At 54.5% G+C, this 23,691-nt stretch overlaps 1 protein-coding gene across 4 annotated transcripts in view; it reads right to left on the bottom strand.

Moving 5' to 3' along the window:
• Positions 1 to 23,691, bottom strand: part of AGAP3 (ArfGAP with GTPase domain, ankyrin repeat and PH domain 3) — a 243,096-nt gene that overhangs the window by 134,144 nt on the left and 85,261 nt on the right. For all 4 annotated transcript variants that reach the window (XM_038388865.2, XM_038388867.2, XM_043509842.1 and 1 more), the window contains exon 2: positions 7,179 to 7,237. In XM_038388865.2, coding sequence (XP_038244793.1) covers positions 7,179 to 7,237 — 59 coding nt within the window. The remainder of the gene's footprint in view (positions 1 to 7,178; positions 7,238 to 23,691) is intronic.

Raw genomic sequence — 23,691 nt, 5'->3', positions numbered from 1 at the left:
AAGGTTTTTGCGGCCCGTGCCCTTTTGCCACCCCAAAACCCCCGGGGGTCAAACTGGGATCGGGTCTTCTCCCAGCGCTCCAGTCTGGAGGGCTGCAATTCGGGCTCTTTTGCTTAAGAGCCCCCATCTTGACCTGGGCCAGCTCTGGGCTTAGGCAGCTGCTCCCCACCTTGTGGCCCAGGTACGATACCTCTGCCATCCCCACCTTACACCTTCCAGCTTTTACCATCAGTCCTGCCTCCTTGGGACAACCCAGCCCCCTCTTCACCGGGGACACGTGTTCCTCCCAGGCCTGGCTAAGGTATCCTCAACGTACGCCAAGGCCAAGTTCTCCATCCCCCTCAGTAGCTGATCCACCTGGCGCTGGGAGGTGGCTGACGCCCCCTTAAGGTCGAAAGGCAGGACCAGAGACCCCCCTCTGCTGAAGATGGTCAGCAGCGTGTCTGCCCTGGTGTCTGCCTCGGTGGAGGACAGAGCCCCCGCCCCTGGGTAGCAGGTGGCAAAATCCATCACCCTAAGGACGTATTTCTTCCCTGACCCGGTCGCCTTGCTGAGGGGCCCCACTATGTCCATGGCCCCCTTCTGGAAAGGTTCCTCTGTGATGGGCAGGGGTCTCAAGGGGGCTTCACCCTTATCCCGGCCTTCCCCCTCCTCCTCCCGGCGGGAGTCGCAAGACCTGCAGTGCCACTGGGCTGGGTCCCAGACTCCGGGCCGGTCACAGTTCTGCAGCAGCTGCTGCCTGGGGCCTGGATCCCCTGGTGTCCCGAGAGAGCCGATGGCGATACTTCTGGGCCCCCCCCCCAGCTGCCTCCTGATCCCCCACAGTTCTACTTCCCCTGGGAGAGCCCCTTCCCGGTACAGGAATCCCTTCTCCCAGGGAAATCTGTCCCTGCAGCCTTCCCCACAGGGGTTTGCAGCGCTGCAGCCAGCACGTTCCCTCAGCTCCTCCAAGGAGGGATCCTTCTGCGGCTGGGTCCTTCTTAAGGAGATGGTGATGGGAACAGCAGAGTGAGGCCCCAAGTTGTGGACTCGCAGGCCTGTGTGCTCTCAGGTCCCCACGGTTTCCAGGAAGAACCCCTAGAGTGCCAGCCCTTCTTGAGGTCACCCCCTCTTTGCCAGGGTCGAGCTGCAGACTCCTCCACCCCGGGACCACTCGCCGCAGTCCCCAGGGGGAACCCGTTACTGCAACAGTCCTTCTCGCTGGCCAAACACTCCCAGGGATTAAGCGTATTTCTTCCGCCCCCCGAAATCGCTCCTCTCTGAGCCTTCAGCATGTCTGGTCCTTGTTAATTCCCCCTTTGTTTTACTGCTCCCCAGTCACTTACTGCAAGAAGCGACATTCATGGGGTGCAATACATCCCACCTGTGCCACCAGTTGTCACGGAGTCACCGAGGGATGCTCTGGAACTGCTCCCTATGAAGCCAGTCAGGAATCGGGGGAAGTCTCTTTCTGGGACCAGACTGTCTCCAGGGCAAGAAGCTCACACAGCTTCCACCTTCCTGGGTCTGACCTCAGAGCATTCAGCATCCCCTTCCTCACCCTACACTTCCCACAGCGAGTCCCCTCAGGCAGGCTCCTGGGGAAGCCAGAGGGTCCTGCACTTCAGTTCCACAGTCAGACGCAACACTCAGCCAACCAGTAAAACAGAAGGTTTACTAGATGACAGGAACATGGTCTAAAACAGAGCTTGTAGGTGCAGAGAACACGACCCCTCAGGTCCATCTTCAGGAGGCAGGAAGGCCAGAGCCCCATCTGGCCCTCCATCCATTTCCCCAGCCAGCTCCAAACTGAAAACTCTCTCCAGCAGTCTCCTCCAGCCTTTGTCTTGTTCCCCGGCAAGGAGGCCACCTGATCTCTTTTTCTCCAACACCTTCAGTTGGCACCTTTGCAGAGGAGGGGCCCAGGCCATCAGTTGCCAGGAGACAGGGTGTCGGCCATTCTCTGTGCAGATCCCTGCACACACCTGCCCTCTAGGGCTCTGCAACAATCACACACCCTTATCCCACCCCCTAGAGACTTAAGAACTGCATAGGGGAAACTGAGGCAACCCCACAATATTCAGAGGAAACATTAAGAACAGTCCCACTTCTTCACAAGTTCTCTCGGTCCCAGGGTCTCGCCACCCTGGGAACGTCTCCCCATTGATCACCATCTTCCGCTCCCACTGGGGATCCGAGGGGCCTGAGCCCAGAAGACTCCACACAGACATATAGGCCAGGGCCAGGAGTGGAAGCCTGTCCACCACCCCACCCATCTGGCTGATGGCATCTATGGCCTTGGGACGCAGCAAGGGAGCTAGATACCGGGGCTTTTCCGCAGGGCCCCCCTGGTTCAAATTGCCACCCTGCTCAAAGGCAGTGAGGTGGGCATCCACATCTTTCCCCTCCTTAACCGGGAAAACAATTTAGTATCGAGGTTCCCTGCGGAACTGGCACCCTGGGGTCTATCCCCACTCACCCTGGGAAGTCCCCTATGTCTCTCTGCTCCACCATCGCCAGTTCATGCTGCTGATGCTTCTGCAGCTCTTTCTCGGGCTCTCGCTGTCTCTCACAGTCCTCTTGCTCTCTCGGACTCAGCTCCAATCCCATCGATTTCTGATCCCCTGATGGGGAACCCGAGCGTGAAGACCTCCATCTGGCTGGGGACAGGACTCTTGGGGATGTCTGGCTACCACTTCAGCTGCTCCCAGATCCTCTTGTAGCCCCATTTGGGTCAGGAATCTGCTCCTTAGAGTGGTCATCGTCCTCCAGCTGCACGATTAACTGTGCTTTGGTGAACTTTCCAATGCGCAACCCTCTCTTTTTGCACAGGGTTACAATGTCCTTCTTAAGGAGATGGTGACAGGCCATCACTCCCGCTCTTCCCAAGTTGTTGTGGACTCGCAGGCCTGTGTGCTCTCAGCTCCCCACGGTTTCCAGGAAGAACTCCTAGGGTGCCAGCCCTTCTCAAGGTCACCACCTTTCTCCCAGGGTCTAGCCGCAGACTTCTTCGCCCCTGGAACCGCTCAGCGCAGTCTCCAGGGGGAACCCATCACTGCAATAGTCCTTTTTGCTGGTCACACGCTCCCAGGGGTTAAGCGTAGCTCCTTCGCCCCCTGAAACCGCCCCTCTCTGAGCCTTCAGCACGCCTGGTCCTTGTTATTCCCCCTTTGTTTTACTGCTCCCCAGTCACTTACTGCAAGAAGCACCATTCACGGGATGCAGTACATCGCCACCTGTGCCACCAGTTGTCACCAAGTCCCTGGGCGATGCTCTGGAACTGTTCCCTACGAAGCCAGTCAGGACTCTGGAGACGCCTCCTCTCCCCAGGGCAAGAAGCTTACACAACTTCCACCTTCCTGGGGTTGACCTCGGAGCATTCAGCATCCCCATCCACACCATGCGCTTCCCACCGCGAGTCCGCACAGGCGGGCTCCTGGGGAAGCCAGTGGGTCCTGCACCCCAACTCCGCAGTCAGACGGGACTCTCAGCCAGCCAGTAACACAGAAGGTTTATTAGATGTCAGGAACATGGTCTAACACAGAGCTTGTAGGTACAGAGAACAGGACCCCTCAGTCAGGTCAGTCTTGGGGGTCAGGGAGGTCAGAGCCCCATCTGAGCCTCCCTCCATTTCCCCAGCCAGCTCCAAAACTGAAACTCTCCCACCCCTCCTCTCCTTTGTCTCTTTCCCGGGCCAGGAGGCCACCTGATCTCTCTGTTCTCCAACACCTTCAGTTGGCACCTTTGCAGAAGAGGGGCCCAGGCCATCAGTTGCCAGGAGACAGGGTGTCGGCCATTCTTTGTGCAGACACCATCACACTGGCCCCCTAGGACTCTGCCACAATCACACCCCCTGATCCCACCAAGATACTTCAGAACTGCATAGGGGAAACTGAGGCACTCACAGTATTCAGAGAAAACAATAAGAACATTCCCACTTCATCACACTTGGTAATCTGCTTTGATCTGTTTGCTACCCCTTATATTCACTTAAAATCTATCTTTTGTAGTTAATAAACTTGTTTTTGCTTTATCTAAACCAGTGTGTGGGAATCATTAAACAGGGGCAGACGGCTGCTGCACATTCCTCTCCACATTGAGAGAGGGGGCAAATTTTATGAGCTTACGCTGTACAGTTCCCTGTGCGGCACAAGACAGTATAATTCTGGGTTTATACTCCGGGGGGGTGAGTGCCTGGGGAGCTAGGAGTTGCCTTAACTGTAGCCTTCCTATGCAGGGGTTGGTCAGAGAGACTGCATATAACTGCAGCTGGGTGTGTCCCTACCTGTACGTGTGCTGGTGAACATGCAGACTGGAGGGCTCTGTAGCTTGTCACAGCAGTACGGTGTGAGAGAGAGCCCAGGCTGGTGGGTCAGGGGGCTCAGCGGCACCCCAGTTCCAGGTGGCGCCCTGGGGAGAACTCGTCACACCCATCCCATATCCAGGCCAGTGTGACGAAGCAGGACTGTTCTTAATGTTTCCTCTGAATATTGTGGGGGTGCCTCAGTTTCCCCTATGCAGTTCTTAAGTAACTAGGTGGTGGGATAAGGGTGTATGATCGTTGCAGAGCCCTAGAGGGCAGGTGTGTGCAGGGGTCTGGACAAAGAGAATGGCCAACACCGTTTCCTGGCCACTGACGGCCTGGCCCTTCCCCCCTGCAAGGGGAGAGCTAAAGGGTTGGAGAACAAAGGAATCAGGTGACCTCCTGGACCGGGAAAGGGACAGAGCACAGAGGAGGAGGGGCTGGAGAGGGTTTCAGTTTGGGGCTGGCTGGGGACAAGGAGTGAAGTGCAGGCGTGGTTGTCTGGCTCACTGCCCCCCAAAATGGACCCGGCTGAGGGGTCCTGTTCTCTGTACCTACAAGCTCTGCGTTAGACCATGTTCCTGTCGTCTAATAAACCTGTTTTCCTGGGTGGCTGAGAGTCACGTCTGACTGTGGAGTTTGGGTGCAGGACCTTCTGGCCTCCCCCAGGACCCCGCCTGGGCAGACTTGCTGCAGGAAGCGCACGGAGGGGCAGAGGATGCTGGATGCTCCGAGGTCAGCCCCAGGAAGGGGGGAGCCGGGTGAGCTGTGTGTCCTGCAGACAGGCTGCTCCCAGAGAGGAGACTCCCCCAGAGTCCTGCCTGGCTTCATAGGGAGCAGTTCCAGAGCATTGCCCGAGGACTCCGTGACAGCCAACTGTTCCAATGGGGAGTTATCCTTGCTGGGAAAAAAATTGCTTATTTCCCATTTGAACTTTGCCAACATCAACTTCCAGCCACTGGCTCGTGTTCTGCCTTCGTCTGGGAGATCAAATCTCCTCCCCACTTAGGCCCTTCTGGGCTGTGAACCGTTTCTTTGCTAAGCTAAGCAGAATGAGTTTCTCCAGTCTCTCACTACAGGGCAGGTTTTTCAGACTTAAAATCCCTGAAGTTCTATGCAGACAGAGAACACTTCCCAGGCATGCTGAGGTGTCGCTGTCAGACGCAGCTCCAGCGCCAGCCAGGTGGGGTGCTGGTGAGAGGGCATCCATTGAGGGCCCCTGGGAGACTGGGCAGGACCTAGCCATGCCAGAAGCTCTTTGCCGGTGCGATGCGCAGGGAGAGCTGGCTCCCGTTCTGAGCACAGCCTGGCCATGCTGCACACCCAGCGAACTGTACGGAAAAGGCTCGCACGGATGGGGCTCAGGCTCACAGGAACAAAGAGACCTGCCCAAGGTCACAGAGAGAGTCTGTGGCAGAGCCCGGAATTGAATCTGTCCCCCCCAACTCCCAGGCCAGGTCCCGAATCCTAAGGCCAGGTGTGAGATACACCGTCAGCAGGAGGGAAATCCAGGTACTTCGACACTGCTGCCATGCCCAGGGCCACACACGTGAGGGCCTTGAACAGTGCGAGGCTGCACACGGGGGTGGGGGATGGAGCAGCCAACAGTAAGGCAGAGGGGAGGGGAGAGGAGCTTGGTTTCCCCCAGGCACTGCGGGGGCAGCACCCATCACCACATCACAGGGCACCAGGAACAGATGGGGGCTGAATGGAGACAAACAATGGAACAGCTGACTGGGGCGAAGGGGGACAGACTCCATCACGCAGGGTGAATCCAGACCGGGAATCTCTCTAACACACCCACTTTAGCTCCCGCAGATGGGCTGGGCAGGAATGAAGGAGATCCTGGGCTCTGCAGGAGGCTGGATGGGATGGGCAGAATGGTCCCTGGGGCTTTCACGTCTAAGGACCCAACCCCAGCCCAGCAGCCTTTCCTGTCTGTGACAAAACAGGAGTTTTCTTAATGTTCTGTATGGATACTGTGCATGCCTCAGTTTCCCTTGTGTGTTACACAAGTCTCTAGGCGGTGGGATAAGGGTGTGTGATCGCTGCAGAGACCCCCTAGAGGGCAGGTGGGACTGCCAGAAAACCCCAGGGCCAACACTCTGTATCCTGGCAACTGATGGCCGGGCCCCCTGCCACCAGTTGGAGAACAAAGAGAGGTGGAGACCAGGTGACCAGTTTGCCTGGGAAAGACACAAAGGCTGGAGTAGAGGCAGCTGGGTGGGCCTGAGGCCAGGCAGATGGAAGCGAGTCAGTCTCCTGGTTTGGGACTCGGGGAGAGCCCCGGGCTCTGGATCCCCCCCAAGATGGACTGGGCTGAACGTTCCTGCTCCCTGTGCTGACAAACTCTGTTCTAGGCTGCGTTCCCCACAACTAATAACCCATCTGTAAAAAGAAAAGGAGGACTTGTGGCACCTTAGAGACTAACAAATTTATTAGAGCATAAGCTTTCGTGAGCTACAGCTCACTTCATCGAACCCATCTGTGTCACACACTGGCTGGGAGTCACGGCTGGCAGTGGAGTGGGGGGCAGGGCCCTTTGGGGGCATGTGAGGCTCCCCAGGTGTCCCCTACTCGCTGCAGGGCACTCATGGTGTGAACAGGGGGCTGAATGCTCCGAGGTCAGATCCAGGAGGAGGGGGCTTGCCCTGGTGAGAGCAGGCCCCGAGGGGAGTCACACTGCCAGAGGCCCCCTCTGACTTCATTCCCAGGGTTCCAGAGCGACCAGCCCCTGCCCCCGTGACACCATCCAAGGGGTCATGTACACGGCAGCCCTGCCCCACCTCCCCCAGAGCACGGGGGTCTCCCTCCCACTGCTCACAAGCATGCACACATCCAGCCACAGGCCCTCCAAAGGGCTCTGCAGGCAGAGCATGCTGGGCCAAGCACTCACCACTTTGAGCTCAGGCACCGAGCGGCTCAGGGTCCATTCCTGGCTGTTCACAAACGAATCTGCAGAACAGAGACAAGAGGCCGTCAGCCCCTGGCTGGGGAGATGAGTCCTCAGCCCCCAGAGTCCCTACCCTGCCCTGCCCGCAGGGATGCGGTGGGGTCCCACCCCACACATGGAGGGGAAGAAACGGCAACGCCCAGGCTCAGAGAGGCTGCTCGCTGACGGAGGGAGCAGCACAGGGCAGTGACTGAGACCAGCAGCCACCAAGGCAGCCTCCGTAGGTCCCGAGTCTGCACTGGGAGCTCTGCTGGGAGCACCCCATAGACCAGAACTGAGCTGGGATGACCTCCAGAGGCACTAGGACCATGCGGCACCCCCTTTCCCCAGCCTTATGGGCTGGAAGGAGAAGGAAATTCCAGGGAGGAGCCAGCCCCTGGGGGCAAAAGTGAAGGTGGCAGAAACAGGCAGAGAACAGCCACAGCAGGGGCTGTAGCGCTGGGCAGGAAAATCAGCGGGAGCTGTGGGCAGGGTGACCAGATGGCAGGTGTGAGCTACTGGGACGGGGGCAACAGAAGCTGATATGAGACAAAGCCCTGAATACTGGGACTGTCCCATAAAAATCGGGACAGCTGGTGACCGCGGGTGGCGGGGGAACACACCCGGAGCCGTGATGGCAGAGGTGAAGGGATGCAACAGTGGGGGAAAAGGCAGGTGGGGGGGATTGGCCCAGGGGAAGAGGCAGGTGGGGGGTAGGTGGGGAGGTGGCCCCAGGAGGGAAGATGCAGCCAGAGCTGCCTCAGCAGGACTTTCTCCCGCTCGCTGACTGGCCATTCCCTCCAGCCTGCTCGCTTCAGGCTCTGTCCAGCCGCCCTGCCCCCTGTTCGGCTACCCCCCCTCGTTAAACCCCACCCAACATCAGAGCCGGCCCAGAGGCTGCCTTGTCCTGTCCCTTGCCCCAGCCTGTGCCAGCTCTGGAGGGGAGGGGCTGGTACTGCCTGTGCAGCACCCCAGGAAGCACTGCTGGCCAGGCCCACAGCACTCAGCCCAGGCCATCCTCCCATTCTTCCCCATGGCACTGCTGCCTTTACTGCACCCCCCTCCGCCTACCCTAGCCCCTCTACGCCAGGCTAGACAGCCTCCCTGCGCCTGCTGCCTTCTCCCCATGCAGAGAACAGCACCCACACCTCCAGCCCTGCAGAAGCAGGATCCAATGGCCCCCACCAGCCCATTTCTCTGGCACCTGGGGCTCCTCCCTGGCCTAAGAGCCACCCAACAAGGATGACAAGCAAATTCGCGAAGCGTTCCATAAAAAAAGGAAAAAAAAACACCCACAAGTTCACAACAGTGCCACCCAAACCAGTTGTGCAAGTCAAGCAGCTGTGGGTCCAGGCCCCGGGCAGATGCTTCATTCCTCAGCCACCCCACACACGGGGTGCACACGGGACGCCGAGCCCAAGCAGAGAGAGAAAGCGCCAGCAGGCCTAACCCAGGACATGCCAGCAACAGAAGGGTTTCTGGCCCAGCCCCCGGGCAAGCCTCGGTCTCCTGTACATGCAGGGGGGCAGCATGGCAGGCACGCACCCCATGGCAATGGTGCAAGAACAGCAACGGGGCCTGGTCTGGGAACACAGGAAACCCACCCCTGGGGTCTCAAGCTGCACCTCAGCTGCCCAGCCAGGCCAGTTTCCACCAATGAACAGTGACAGCCAGTCCTTACCTAGTGCAGCAGGAGAGCTCAAAGCGTTTCACAAAGGAGGTCAGTGTCATTCACACGTCTTACAGATGGGGAAACTGAGTCACCGCGAGGCGAAGGGTCTTGCCCGAGGTCCCGCTGCCAGGGCAGAACTGGGAAGAGAACCCAGGTCTCCTGTGCCCTAGGCCATGCCTCACACAGCTGCCTCCCACCAGCCCCGTCAGGAGCACGGAGCTGTTCTGACGAGAGCCGTAGGGCAGGGGCCCGGCTAGCTGGGAAGCTCAGCAGGACCCAGCACGGGAGCCATTTTTCTATCCCTTTCAAACAATGGAAATTAAATGCAACAACCTGGGTGGGCAGCCGCAGTAGCCTCTGCCCCCAACGCCACTCCTGGGGCAGGCAGGCTGCACCGTCCAGGCCAGTTTTGGCTGCTGGCCAGTGCTTTGAGCCAACAGCTGTCATGGTACCATGACACAGCTGTCTGCACCCCCATCATGGCCTAATCTTGCTGCTAAGGCTGACTGAGCTCAGCTGGGGCCCTTAGCGTTTGGGGGGTGGGGAGGGGACGGGATTTAGGGTCCCTGAGAAGGGGAGCTCCTGTCACAGGAGGTAGAAGCTGCCCTGCCCCTTCTGCCTGGCCCAGCATGGACCTTTTGCCTCAGCACCTTCCTTTACCCATTCCCTTCCCCTGAGCTGAACAGATGGACTAAGGCTGAGGCATGACCTGACCTTGGCTGCAGAGCCGCTCCTTAAACATCTAATGCAGCAGCCCCGGTGCTAAGGGCTGCAGGAAACAAAGGTACTGGGGGGAATGGGGTGCCCTAAACCCTGATGGGAAGGGAGTATTTGTAAAGGGAGTCTTGTACTATCCTGTTTTTAGCATGTGCACGCTCACCTGTGCTCACTAGCATGCACAAGCGCTAACCAGTGCACCCGTGCCACTGCATGCATAAGGGCTCACTGCTGCACATGCACCACTGCACCCATACCCATTAGCGTGCACGAGCACTCACCAGTGCACCCGCACCAGTGCGCCATGCCCACTACTGAACATGAGCACTCACTGGTGCACCCATGCCACTGCACCTGCCCAGTCTAGGGTACATAAGCACTCATTTGTGAGCCTGCACCACTGCACCCTTGCTTGCTAGCATGCATGAGTGCTCACCGGTGTGCCTGAGCCCATTAGTGCATGTGCAAGCTGGGCTACTTTTCAGCTCACAAATCTCTCCACGGGTCCAAGCAAAGCCCACAGGCATGGGAGGATGAAACCGGAGCTACGTCGGGGCCAACTCTCCCAGTGACCAGCCTGAGCCAGCCCATTGTGGGGGGATGAAGGACCCGTCTGACATCCCAGGCTTACATCCCAAATCACGTTCCTTTAAGTCACTCTGGGTCCCATCACACAAGGGCCAGAATGGACCCCCTGGGTCTTTAATTCCAGTCCCCTCCTGCCAGCCGTCACTCAATCGCATCATTCCCATCACAAAATTCACCCTGCTCCGTCTTTAAGCTAGTGAGCACATTTGCACCCACTGCTCCTCTTGGGAGGCTGGTCCAGGACCTCCCTCCTCCGAGGTTAGAAACCTGCTTCTCATTTCCTGCCTCAGTTTACTGCCAGCCAGTTCGTCCCCATTTGTTCTTGTGCCAACACTGTCTTTTAGCTTCACTAGCTCTTCTCTCGCCCTGGCATTTACCCTGATGTATTTCTAGGGCAATCAGATCCCATGAGCCTTCGTTGTGCTGGGCTAAACAAGTTAGTCTCCTCTCCAGAGACCACCCCTCCAATCAGAGAGATTAGCCTAGCTGCCCTTCACTGTACCTGTTCCACTTTGGATCCCTTTTTCTTGAACACAAGTGACTAGAACTGCACAAAACATTCCAGCGGAGGTCTTACCAGCGCCTTATGCAACGGCATTCCTACTTCCCCGTCTCGACTGGACATACCTTGCCTGATGCATCCAAGAATCAAAAAACTGCTTAAAAAAACCCACTGCTGCATCTCATCAGTGGCTCACAAGCATCCTGTGATTGCCTGATCCACTCAGGTCTTTCTCCTTCTCCCTAGCCAGAGCTCCAAGCCTGGAACCCCTCCCCTGTTCCACCCCTTCTCCTGCAGCCCCGCTCCTGTTCTGCCCCCACTTCCTACCCCTTCCCTCCCCCTCCAGCACCCCGAGACTGGAAAAGCTCCGGGGCTGGGAGCAACAGCTCCTCCAGCCCCAGGTCTGAGGTGGGGAGAAATTTTTCCAGGGGCCCCAAATTGGGGCACAAGCCCTGTAGGGTAATCTGCCACTCCCCCCCCCCCCCACTTCCCCAGGGCAGTGCAAGGTTTGGGAGGCTTAGCCTCACCTAGCCTCCATTATGCACCGCCCGTAGTGAGCGCCTTACTAACACTGAATTCCAAATGTGGTTTTACATAGGTTCAGATATTCTAAAACCAAATGTGATTCTGTGAACATCTTGTCTGACTTCCTGGGTAACACAGGCCATAGGACTTCCCTGAATTCCTTCCTGTTTGAATCAGTGGACCTTGCAGAGAAACAGCTCAGCACAATTGAAAACCTGCCAGTGATGGAAAATCCACAACAACCCTTGGGAAATTGTCCCAAATGGTTAATTACCCTCACGGTACAAAAAAAAGGTTCAGGTTATTTCCAGTCTGTTTGTCTAGCTTCAACTTCCAGCCATTGGATCGTGTTATATATTTGTCTGCTAGATCGAAGAGCCCATTATCAAAGACTTGTTTGCCATGTTAGGCAGTTATAAACTGTGATCAAATCACCCCTAACTTTCTCTGTGTTAAGGTAAACAGATAGACTCTAGGAGATCAATCACCGTAAGGCAGGTTTTGTAATCCTTTAACCATTTTTGTGGCTCTTCTCTGAGCCCTCTCCAATTTATCAACATCCTTTTTGAATGGTTGGCACCAGAACTGGACACAGGATTCTAGCAATGGTCACACAGTGCCAAAGAAAGAGGTAAAAGAACCTCTCTGCTCCTACTCGAGATTCTCCTGGTTATGCACGCAAGGATCGCATTAGCCCTTTTGGCCACAGCAACACACTGGGATCTCATGTTCAGCTGATTATCCATCACCACCTGCAACTCTTTTCCTGGGTCGCTGCTTTCCAGGATAGAACCCCCGAGCCTGTAAGGGTGGTCTGCATTCTTTGCTCCTGGATGTGTACATTTACATTTAGCGGTGTCAAGATGCACATTGTTTGTACCCAACTTACTAAGTGATCCAGATCACCCTGGGTCAGTGCTCTGCTCTGTCCTCTTCACTATTTACCACTCCCCCAATTTGTGGATCATCCGCAAACTTTATCAGTGACGATTTGATGTTTTCTCCCAAGTCACTGACAAAAAATGCATAGGGCCAAGAACTGCACTAGAACCTCAGAGTTACGAACTGACCGGTCAACCACACATCACATTTGGAACCAGAAGTACACAATCAGGCAGCAGCAGAGAGACACACAAAAAGCAAGTACAGTATTGTGCTGTGTTAAACAGAAACTACTCAGAAAGGGAGATTATTTTGTTTGACAAGATGCTGATTGGCATTAATGACATTACCCTTTGTTCGTTTTTCATTAATGAAGTCCTGTATCAGCTGCTCCATTATTTTTCCCAGGATTGAAGGGTGGCAAGCCTATCCCATTTACCCTGTTTTTATTCATATATATCACACACACCACCTTTCTTCCAGGGAAAAGCCCTTTTGCTCAAACAGAGTTAGACTCTAACCTTTCACCCACATTTTGGGTGTTTAAAAAAAAAAGTGCCATAAAAAAATATCCCATTCACAGTTGAGCTTCCGGGGAGACAGGGAAAAGGGAAGTACCACTTTTTTGTCTGCATGGCCAGGTAACTGGTGTTTATGACTTTAGTTCCAGCTTCACACTAGCTTGACATGGTTTGATCATTTTGGTGGCTCCAAACGGCACAAGCTGGAGTCCTTGTGACCAAGAGACGCTGGCAAAATCACCTGACTTTGCAAAATCACCTGACTCAGCGTGTCTGCACCTCCCACTATTTGTGGGATTTGCCAGATCTTTGTCTGCACAAACCATCTAATCTAACCTGACTAGGCTGTCAGGGCCTTGCTTCCATTGGCCACAGGAGGTGCTACACGAGGCAGGACAAACCAAGCCCATGCCTAGAAGCCTGAACTCTGGTACCACTGAGGTCTGTGTTCCCTCCCCCACAACCGGGCCAGCAACACCTGCAGCTCTTTGCAGAGATCAGCAGGATTTGAAGACTGGCCATTATCAAGCCCAGTCAGTCACTCAGTCCATCGCTGTGGATCAGCTGAGCCAGGCAGTTCACCGGCTAATCTGTCCGGAAGTCACTACGACCATCTTGCAGAAAGCTCAGCTTTTTGGTTTTAGTTTGATTTTTCTCGGTAGAGGGGGCCCCTGCTAGCTCAGCGGCCTTGAGCTTGTTTTTGTTAATGCCATTGGTGCTCACTGGCAATGAGGGGGCAAGCGTGCTCGCAGAGAGCCCACAGCAGGTATCAGCACAGCACCTCAAGACACCCAGAACAGCCCTAGGTCAAACCACCACCTCAAGACAGCCCATACGTCTCTCGAGGGGCTGGGGCTGTCCATCTGTGTACGCCCGAGGATGCAGCTACCTCCATCTAGAATCAGTTAAACGTAACCAGTTCTGTTAGCCACGCATTGGGCTATTCTGAGAGCAGAACACGCGTCTCCTAGCCACTGAGCTGTGGGCAAGCAGCTCATGACTGGCATGGAAACTGCAACACAATACATGCACTTGGGGTTTAGTTTGCTCCCCCTCTGGACCCCTTTAAACTTCCCTGGCACAAAGCCCAGTTTTGGGGCTGACACCTCAATGGACGGTCACCAGCGTCAGGGTAGGAATCATTCGGGATAGTAATTTGCTTGATTCACCTCACAACTGGACGAACTGGATGAATTTGGTGTTTATTATTAATGGGATTTTTCTTTGTTTTTCCGTTTCCCTTCACTTTTCCATTATTTATACAAAACAGTATAGAAAACTGGAAGGGGGGGCGGGGGTTTGACTGTTTCTTCCCCAAGCGTCCAGGATCTCGAGAACCTAGAAGGAAAGAGACTTATGACCTGCCCATGAAACCTGCCCTTATCCTCTCTGATCCTTGCAGCCCGGCAATATGGCCTCCCTTGAACCACGTGCATTTTATTACAGCCAAATGCAAGGTCTAGAAACCAAGCCTGTAGGTCGCACAAGCTGGGAATCTCGCTTCTCACAGCGACGGTTCAGAGCAGCTCTCTGATGGTGGAGGGCTCTTTTCTCCAGCAGGCAAAGATGGAACAAAATCCAACAGCTGGAATTTGCAGGTAGCAAAGTTCAAACTTGAAACAAGGTGCCAATGTGTAACGGTGAGGCTAACTAACCCCTGGGTAACTGACCTGAGCCCTGATGGAATCGCCATCCCTTGGTGCCTGTAAATCAGAACCAGATGTCTCTTTCCAAAGAGCCACTCTAGCTCAGCCGCAGGATAGCTGGCTGGTGGGCATGGTGTCCGAGGAAGGAAAAGGAATTGCCTCCTCCTACAGTGGAGGCTCTGGGCAGAGGTCTGCACTCCGGAACAAAAGTCCAACTCCACCGTCACAGAACGGTGCTGAGAAAAGTCGGAAAATCAGACATGACGAGCGCTTGCTCCCACCCAAGGGCTGTGTTAAGATCAGAGCTGTTAAACCCAGGAGAATGGAACCCAAAGTTAACGGAGCACAGTGGGTGGGTTGGAAGTCAGACCTAACAAGAGAACGAACTAATGAGGGCTGGGCTGTTCCACCATCATCCCCTGGTGGCACATTCAGATGGAGATTCTGTTGGGCAGGGCAGGAAGGGGAGTCCAAATGGCTGAGACGGAGTGAAAGGAGCCAGTTTCGCCCAAGACTGCCACCCCCACTGTCTCCCGGGACCCAGGCCTTCCCTGTCCAGATCCTAGGAGACATCCTGACCAGACCAGGCCAGAGAGAGGGACCCAGGTGACAGTGTCACCTCCACCGGCTGTGGCTAAATCCCAAACATGTGAGACGTGGATTCCCACCCCATGTCCGTTCCCTCCCCCTGTATTTCTTCTCCTTCCTGGCCCTCTCGTTTTGCCTTCTGTGTAATAATCTGGCTTCGCTAGCCAATGTCGTCTCATCTGCCGCACTGCTGACCCTGTGACCAGAGGGAGCTGAAAGCCATGCTCGAAATGGGCCGATGCGGACACAGGCTCCCAGGTGTCAGAGTGGCAGATCCGGCCGAGCTGGGTCTGCTCCAGCAGCAAGACTGCAAGCGACAGTCGGCACCGGAGACGAATGCTGCATTTTCTCTTTGCTGTTCCTTCCTGCCCCCTTCTGTGAGTGTTTGGCTTAAAGGCAGCAGGACTGGGCTTTACCACCAGCCGCCCAGCCCAGCTTTTCTTCCCCAAAGGGGTAGTTACCGCCATCTTTAACATCATCTTAAGGACCATCAGACAGGGAGGGAGAGCTCCTTCGCAGCTCCCAGGGAAAGAGAACACGGGACGTGGTTCCATACATGCCTCACTCAGTGTTCTAGAGTTCAACTGCTGCAGCTTTTTCCTGCCTTTTCTGTGTCTTCACTAGCCGGTTACACAGATTTTTAAAGGGAGGTTGGTGCCATGGGGCCAAGCATGCCACGGTCTCTGCACTCCAAGCCCTGAACCATTTCACTGGTCAGTGCTGGATGGAGTCAGGGGCACGGTAACATGAGACTTTGGGCCCCGGTATTCCACTGAAACGAACCCAACAGAAGGCTCCGGCCCATGTGTGTAAGACACCAGACGGTCCCTTCTGCCACTACAATGTACAACAGGCCCCCCGAGCTCTCTCTAGAAGCTCTGTGCAGCTACTCACCACGCGGGAGTGGGGGTCGGGAAGAAGAGGACGCAGGCCACAGGGCCCAGACTGCTCCCCTGACTGGCAACCTTCCTGAAGCTCGCAGTGACAGCAGGTGCTGCTCAGACGGCCAATTGCTGTGTGCAGACCTCTCCTCCCCACGCAGACCCGGACTGACAGCCCTGCCAAAGGAGGGCACTTAATAATTACCTAACTCTGGAGTCACTGAGGGACTAATCAGCACATTGAACCGCCGGGCACTGAAATCCCATCCCTTAAACTAGGCCAAAGGCTGACCAAACCTGCTATGTCCACAGAGCGCCAATGGAGCCCAGCTCCACAGGAGCTAAGTGCCGAGGGAGCCCGGCTCCCCAGCACCACGGAGAGAGGCTGGACACCAGAGCATCGGGGAGCCGGGCACCACGGGGAGGGGCCGAACACCAGAGCGTCAGGGGAGCCAGGTGCCACGGGGAGGGGCAGCAGGACACCACTCCTCAGGCAGGACTCTGCTTCCACGTAAGGGCTGGGAGCAGCAACACACCAGGGGATGCAGCAGATGTTTCACCGTGTTGCTGCATGGGGCTGGGGACTTGCTTCCCAGGGGTTTCTGTGGCTGAGCAGTCACAGATGCCTGGGACAACTACACCCTCCTCCTGGAAGCTGCATCAAGCTCCCCTCACCACTCCAAGGGTCACCCACAAAAGTGGCAACTGGGCGCTGCCAGGTGAACCAGAAAGGAGGAGAATTCCCACCTTGGAGCCAGGATCACAGAGCAGTCCAGCGAGTCAGGCATGCTGCAAAGCCAGGCACCTCAGCAGTGTGTCTCCAGAACACACCCTGCTCTTCAACTCTGGCATTTGTTGATATGGGTCAGTGTCAGCACGTTCTTTAAGGACCCTGCCACACCAGCCAGACAGCACCAGTAGCTGACGTGCACACCTCCTGTCTTCTGCGCTGCCTCAAGAGTGGATTTGTAACCAGCAATCCCTGGCCAGGTGGGTCTCTGCCATGCACGTCCTTCCTGGAAACATCACGTAAATCCCCACTTCAATCTGCTCCAATGGTGAGTTACCCTCACTACCAAAACTCGGAGCCTGAAACTGTCGTGCCACCGGCTCTTGTGCTGCCTTTGTCTGCCCAGCTAGCGAGACATCTGCTCTCAGCCATCTCCTCCCTAGGCAGGCTTTATACACCATGGCCCAGTCACCTTTAACCTTCTCTCATAAAACCAGGTTGATTGAGCTCCTTCAGGTTCTCACTCGAAGGCAGGTTTCCCAGACCTCAGATCATTCTTGTCGCTTTTCTCTGACCCCTCTCCAATTTGTCCGCATCTCTTTTGAAGTGTGGACACAGCACCAGACATCGTAATGGTTTCTCCTAATGCTGTATGTGAAAGGCACCACACCTCCCTTCTCCTACTCGATGCTCTTCAGTTAATGTTAACGTTTCCCTTGGCAGGGCAGTGCGACGTGTAAGAGATGGTGCATGGGAGTGTTTCATGATTTCACTGTACGCAAGGTGAAAAATCTTCCTCTTCTCCCAGCCACTTCCCCTTAGCTGTGGAAAGCACTCTAGCCCCAGCAAATCCTTCCATTTCACTCAGCCAAGCTTCCTGAAGGTCCGAACTCAAAAAGGGTGAGATCCATCATGGGGGTTCTATATTGCACCTATCCTGACACATAGCAAGGAATCGGTCACAGAACTAAAAGTGAATGGTTATTAATCACGTTTGTTATGTGCAAACAAACTAAAGTCCAGACCAGTAATATACATGGGACAACCCAGGTAATTGCAGATCTATATACTTGGGGCTTTCAGAAGGCCAGTTTCACAAAGCTAAAAACAACGATCAACCATGGCATCTTCCATGAGGAAGAATTCAAACTGAAAATAAAAATGACCATTTGGAATTATTTATTTAAGAACATTTTGCTAGATGCCCCAAAAGCCACAAGTCCATAATCGGAAAGGAAAGCTGCATTAGCTAAAACAACAACCCAGTTCAGAAGGGAAGCAAAAGGCAATTGTCACGGCGTGAGGGGGAGTCAGGGCCCTGCACCCCCACTTCCTGCGATTCACCGTGACTCTCAGCCAGCCAGTAGAACAGAAGTTTTATTAGAGACAACAGGAACACAGTCCAGACCAGAGCTTGCAGGCATAAACGGGACCCCTTAGTCAGGCCCTTCTGGGGGCAAGGAGATTAGACCCCAGCCTTGGGGCTCCCTCCTCTTCCCCAGTCAACTCCCCAAAACTGGAAACCCCTCCAGCCATCTCACCCAGCCCCCTGCCAGCTCCTCCTCCAGCCTTTGTCCAGTTTCCCAGGCAGAAGGTGTCACCTCGCCCCAACCCCCCTCCTGGCTCAGGTATCGTCCCTCAAGGGAAGTCTCCCATCCCCAGTGAAACTCCCCTGCAACATTCCCAGGTCAAATCCACACCACTCCCTGCTGCGTCACAGCAACAAAAAATAAAAAAACAACAGATAACAAATGGAAGCAAGGGGAAGCGTATATTAATGAATATAAATCAGAAGATCAGACTTGTAGAAAGTGATAAGGAAAGCAAAAGGCCACAAGGAGGAATCTCTGGCCAGCAGAAGGTGTTTTTTCAGTATATTACGAACAAAAAGAACGCTAACAATGGTCCATTACTAGATGGAAATGGTAGAATCATCAATAATGCAGAAAAGGCAGAAGTGTTCAATACATATTTCTGTTTTGTATTTGGGACAAAACAGAGGATGTAATCATATCACAGTGATGACGACGATGACAATACTACAGGAGGATGTTAAACAGCAGCTACTAAAGTTATCATTTTTAAATCAATAGGTCCAGATAACTTGCACCCAAGAGTTTTAAAAGAGCTGTCTCAGGGGCTCGCTGGACCGTTACTGTTGATTTTCATTAAGTCTTGGAACATTAGGGAAGTTCCCGAGGATTACAAGAAAGCTACTGATGTGCCAATATTTATGGGAAAAACAAAAATGGGATGACCCTGGTAATTACAGTTCTATCGGTCTGCACTGATCCTGGGTAAAATAATGGAGTGGCTAATCTGGAACTCAATCAATAAAGGACTAAAGAAGGGTAATGAAATTAATGTCAATCAACACCAGTTTATGAAAAATGGAGCCTGTCAAACTAACCAGTTATTTTCTTTTAATGAGATTACCAGTTTGACCGATAAAGAGAATAGCATTGATGTAATAGACTTGGACTTCTAGAAGGCATTTGACTAGAACAAATTAAGAATTAACCTGGTACCCATCCAATGGATTAAAAGATGACTGACTGACAAGTCTCAAAATGTCACAGGTAAGGTTGTTTTAGCTGAGTTGGTCCCAGGACATTGGAGCAACCAGGCGGGGGAGGGGATGTCTTTTATTAGACCAACTTCTGTTGGGGAGAGAGACAAGCTTTCGAGCCCACACGGACCTGAAGAAGAGCTCTGGGTAATCTTGAAAGCTCGTCTCTCTCACCAGCAGAAGTTGGTCCAATAAAAGATATCACCTCCCCCACCAGGTCTCAAAATGTAATGGTGAACAGGGAATCATCATCGAGTGGCAGTATTTCGAGTGGGGTTCCACAGGGAGCAGTTCTTGGCCCTGTTTAACATGTTTGTCATCACTGACCCAAGTCTGTAGGCAAAGATTGGAGGAGCGGGAAATGACGAAGAGGACAGGTTACAGACCAAAGAGTGATCTCAATCACTTGGTAAACCGGGAGCAACTGAACAATATGCATCTCAATCTGGCCAGATGTAGAGTAATCCAACCAGGAACAAAGAATATTGGCCATGCTTACATGATGGGGGACTCTAGGCTGGGAATCAGGGGCCCTGGAAAGGACTTGGGGGTCATGGTAGATAATCAGCTAAACAAGAGTACCCCCCATGCTACACGGTGGCCAAAAGGGCTAATGCCATCCTACGAGGTAAGAACAGAATCTCAAGGAGGAGCAGAGAGGTTATTTTACCTTTGTACCTGACACTGGTGCGACGCTGCTGGAATATGGTGTCCATTTCTGCTGTCCGCAGTGCAAGAAGGATGTGGATAAATTGCAGAGGGTTTAGAGAACAGCCAAGAGAATGATTAAAGGATTGGAAAACCTGCCTTACGATAGGCTCAAAGAGCTCACTCTCTCTAGCTGAACAAAGCAAAAGTTATGGGTGATCTGATCGCAGTTTACAGCTACCTACATGCGGAACCAATGTCTGGCAATTGGCTCTTCAGTCTAGCAGAGTAAGGTCTAACCCGATCCAGTGGCTGGAAGCTGAAGCTAGCCGAATTCAGACTGGAAAGAAAGTGTACATCTTTGGACAGTGTGGATAATTAACCACTGGAACAACTTGTGCCGCTGGCAGACCAGGTGTCAGCTCCTGCCAAGGACCCTGTATCTCACTGAACACTGACAGATACCTAGCTGGGCTCAGGCTGGCTCACCTGGGTGTTACCATTGTTAGAACAGAATCACAGAACGGGGCTAGCTGTCAGACTGTATGGAATGCTTGTAAACTGCTGCCGGCATTAATCTCCCTTATAATGGCCGTACCTCATGTCGTGAGGTGATATCTGAGCGGCTGTACCATGAGCCTCCGTGACAGTGTACATCACCAGACAGGAGACATTAACCTACTGCGCAGAAGTGCTCTCCAGCAGAGGCATTACGTCCTCCCCACATTCCCACAAGGACGAGTAGTGCAAGGGGATCCCTCCGGTCAGCTGAGTTTGCAGCTCAGAGCACATGGGAGGAGAGGAATAAAAACCCCTGGATCTCTGTGGTGTATAGACTATGGGGGGAGGAGGGGTTCCAGGCATAAACAAGGGATCCCCAGTGCTCAGCCTGGGTTAGCCCTAAAGGTCACACATAGCTTGCTGATCTAGAAGCTTCTATTACTTTTTGAAACTTAAGATTGAAACATGTGTTTGTGTGTTCATTCACCTGCTTTAACCTCATAAATAACTAGTTTCCTTTTCCTAGTTAACACGTCTGTAGCTAGTTTATTACAGGTTTGCCTTGTCTTTTTGATGTAAGAGCTAAGATACAACTGACATGGCCCTTTCGGCCTGGGAGTGACCTGAATATTGCTAAAAACAATGAGAAGTCCTGTGGCACCTTAGAGACTAACAAATTTATTTAGGCATGTAATGCGGCTAGCCGGGGCTCGACCCTCTCCGGGGCGGCGGGGAGCCACACTGGCTCACGACACACAGATAATGTTTGGGGAAATTAGTCCAGCCGCGGGAGTCTCCCTCGGCAGCCCCTGTGGCAACTGAAATAAGCACCGTAAGCCCGGGCCCTAGGTCAGGGCGGGGCAACAACAGGTCAGGTGCTCCGGCCCTCCGGCAGGGGCTGAGCAGCAGCAAACAGTATGTAGAAATAGGCCCAGGCCCTGGGTCAGGGTGGGGCAAGCAAGTCAGCAGCTCCGGCCCTCCGGCAGGGGCTGAGCAAACAGTTCAGCGTTCACGGGCCCAGGCCCTAAAGGACCTGGCGGAGGGGCAGACGGCCACCTGCGAGTTGGGGGGGGGACGCAGGCCCTCCCACTCCATTGCGTCCCAGCCCGGGGCCCTAGCAGCGGCAAACGACCCGCTGCTGGGTCAGTGGGGATCCTGGCCCAACACACTGACATGGGCTCTGGCAGTGCTGCAGCCAGACTCGGGTCGGCTGCCCCTGGGCTACTTCCTCATTCCCCCTCTTGGGGGACCTGGGTGAAGGTGGTGCCCGCCGGGGCGTCCAGCACCCTGGGTTCCTCGGGGTAGCAGGCGAGCGGCAGGCCCGGCGACTCCTCTGGGTAGCGGGCGCAGGACAGGCCGCCGACTCCTGGCACGCACCTTGGGCCGCGGGGGCTTCCCGGTCGCAGGACAGGCTGGAGGCGTCTGGCCTCCCCGGTGCCCGGGCCCTCAGTGAGCTCCAAGTGCGAGCTTTTATACTTCCGGGTCGCCACCTGGCCCGCTACGGGGTGGGCTCAGAGCTCGCTGGCTCCGCCCACTCTGGCACCCAGATGGGCTTGTCCCTCTCTGGGGCGGCGGGGCACCACACCGCCTCACTACTGAGCATAAGCTTTCATGGGATATAACCCACTTCATCAGATGCTAGTCTCTAAAGTGCCCAACGGACTCCTCATTGTTTTTACTGACAGACTAACACAGCTACCCCTCTGAAACCTGACTATTGCTGTGACCCTTCCATCTATCACAGGCAGGCTCTCCTGGGCAGTGAGGCAGACCAGATACCAAGGTGACAGTCGGTGACTCCATGGTCAGGCTGCTGTAGTCCCTGAGGAGTTCACACTCGCAAAGTACAGAACTCACGGCCAAGGTGGGTTTGTGCATTGCTCCTTGCCAGCCTGCCTTGAGGTTGGTGTTCACATGTGAGTCACAGCACGCAGCTCTCCACAGCTAACCAAGGATGGTGGTGGTTTCTCCGTCACTGGCAAGACTGGATGCCTTGTAAAGCAAAGCTCTAGTTCCAACAGGAATTATCCTGGGGAGTCCTATGGGCTGCACAGGAGGTCAACCTAGACCTCCCGGCCTCAGAACTAGATGTCTAGTCATTCTGCCAGCATGCAGGGCCCAGCTCTGTCTGACAGACTGAACAGCCCTTTCGGGTCCTCACGTCGGTACTTGCCCACTGTGATGAAGTGGCCCTATGCTTTCTCTTCCTTAAGCGAAACAGACTGAGCTCCGTGAGTCTGTCACTATCACCGTCCTCAGGGCCTCTTCTCTGAACCTGCTGCAATTTATCAACAGCCTTCTGGAGTGCTGACACAGAAGTCCAGCAGCGGTCGCACCAGTGCCAAGCGGAGGTAAAAATCACCTCTCTGCTCCGAGATTCCCCAGGACTGCATTAGCCCCTAGCCACAGCATCGCACTGGAAGCTCATGTTCAGCTGATTATCTGCCCCCAAGACCCCCAAGTCCTTTTCAGAGTCTGATTTCCAGGATAGAGTCCCCCATCCCGCAAGTATGGCCTACAGCCTTTATTCCTAGAGGTATGACTTGACATTTGCCTGTATTCAAACGCATATAGATACTAGTGCCCGATTTACCAAGTGATCCCGATGATCACTCTGTCGGGCCTGTCCTCTTCCTTATTTACCCCTCCCCCAGTCTGTGTGTCAGCTGCAAACTTTCAGTTGGGATTTTATGTTTTCTTCCAGGTCACTGATAAAAATATTAACCAGCAGAGGGACCCCCTAGAAACAGACCCGCTGCAGGATGATTTGCAGCAACACTGTGAGAGCCAGCCACTAGCTAGTTTTTAATGCATTGAATGTGTGCCAGGTTAATTTTATATCGTTCTCCATTACTTAATCCAGATGTCGTGTGGGACCAACACAAGTGTCTTACAGACGTCTAAGTCTTTGTGCCGACACCTTTACCAACCAAAGGGATGATCTCATTAACAGAGAGAGATCTCGGTTGTTTGACGGGCTACTTCCCACAAACCCACACTGACTGGTGTTAATTCTATTGCCCTCCTTCATCCTCTTTTCCTCGGTGCTGCAGACAGCTCCCCAGTCACACGCTCTGGCCCAAGCCGCAGCTGTACTTGGGAGGCAGCTCCTGCATGGGGCGGCTGGCAAGTAGGAACAGGTCCCCCGCTGCAAGGGAAGGGGCCAAACCCTCCTCTGTTTGGGACGCACCCACATTCCTGAGCCATGAACGCTGCCTCCCTGCAGCCTGGGAACCTCCTGCTTCAGGAGTTCAGCAGCGCTGAGCTCTGCACCCCCCAGCTCCAACCAGGGGACATGCCAGGAGGCAGCATGCAGGCCCAGGGAGCCCCGAGACCTGCATCAAGTTCCATCCTTTCTGCACCATCAGGGAACTGGGGCTAGTCTATGCCGATAAAGCACACACAGCCCCTCCCCTGGAAGGTGAGAGAAGCACAGAGGCTGATGGCATATGCATCCTACCATCCTGCAGTAATACCAGGGGCACCACCCTGGATAAGAGCCCCAGT

This window comes from Dermochelys coriacea, chromosome 2 (genome assembly GCF_009764565.3).
Source record: "Dermochelys coriacea isolate rDerCor1 chromosome 2, rDerCor1.pri.v4, whole genome shotgun sequence".
Taxonomy (NCBI): Eukaryota; Metazoa; Chordata; order Testudines; family Dermochelyidae; genus Dermochelys; species Dermochelys coriacea.
The sequence above is the reverse complement of the archived record's forward strand: the minus strand, read 5'-3'. Positions and strand labels throughout refer to the sequence as shown.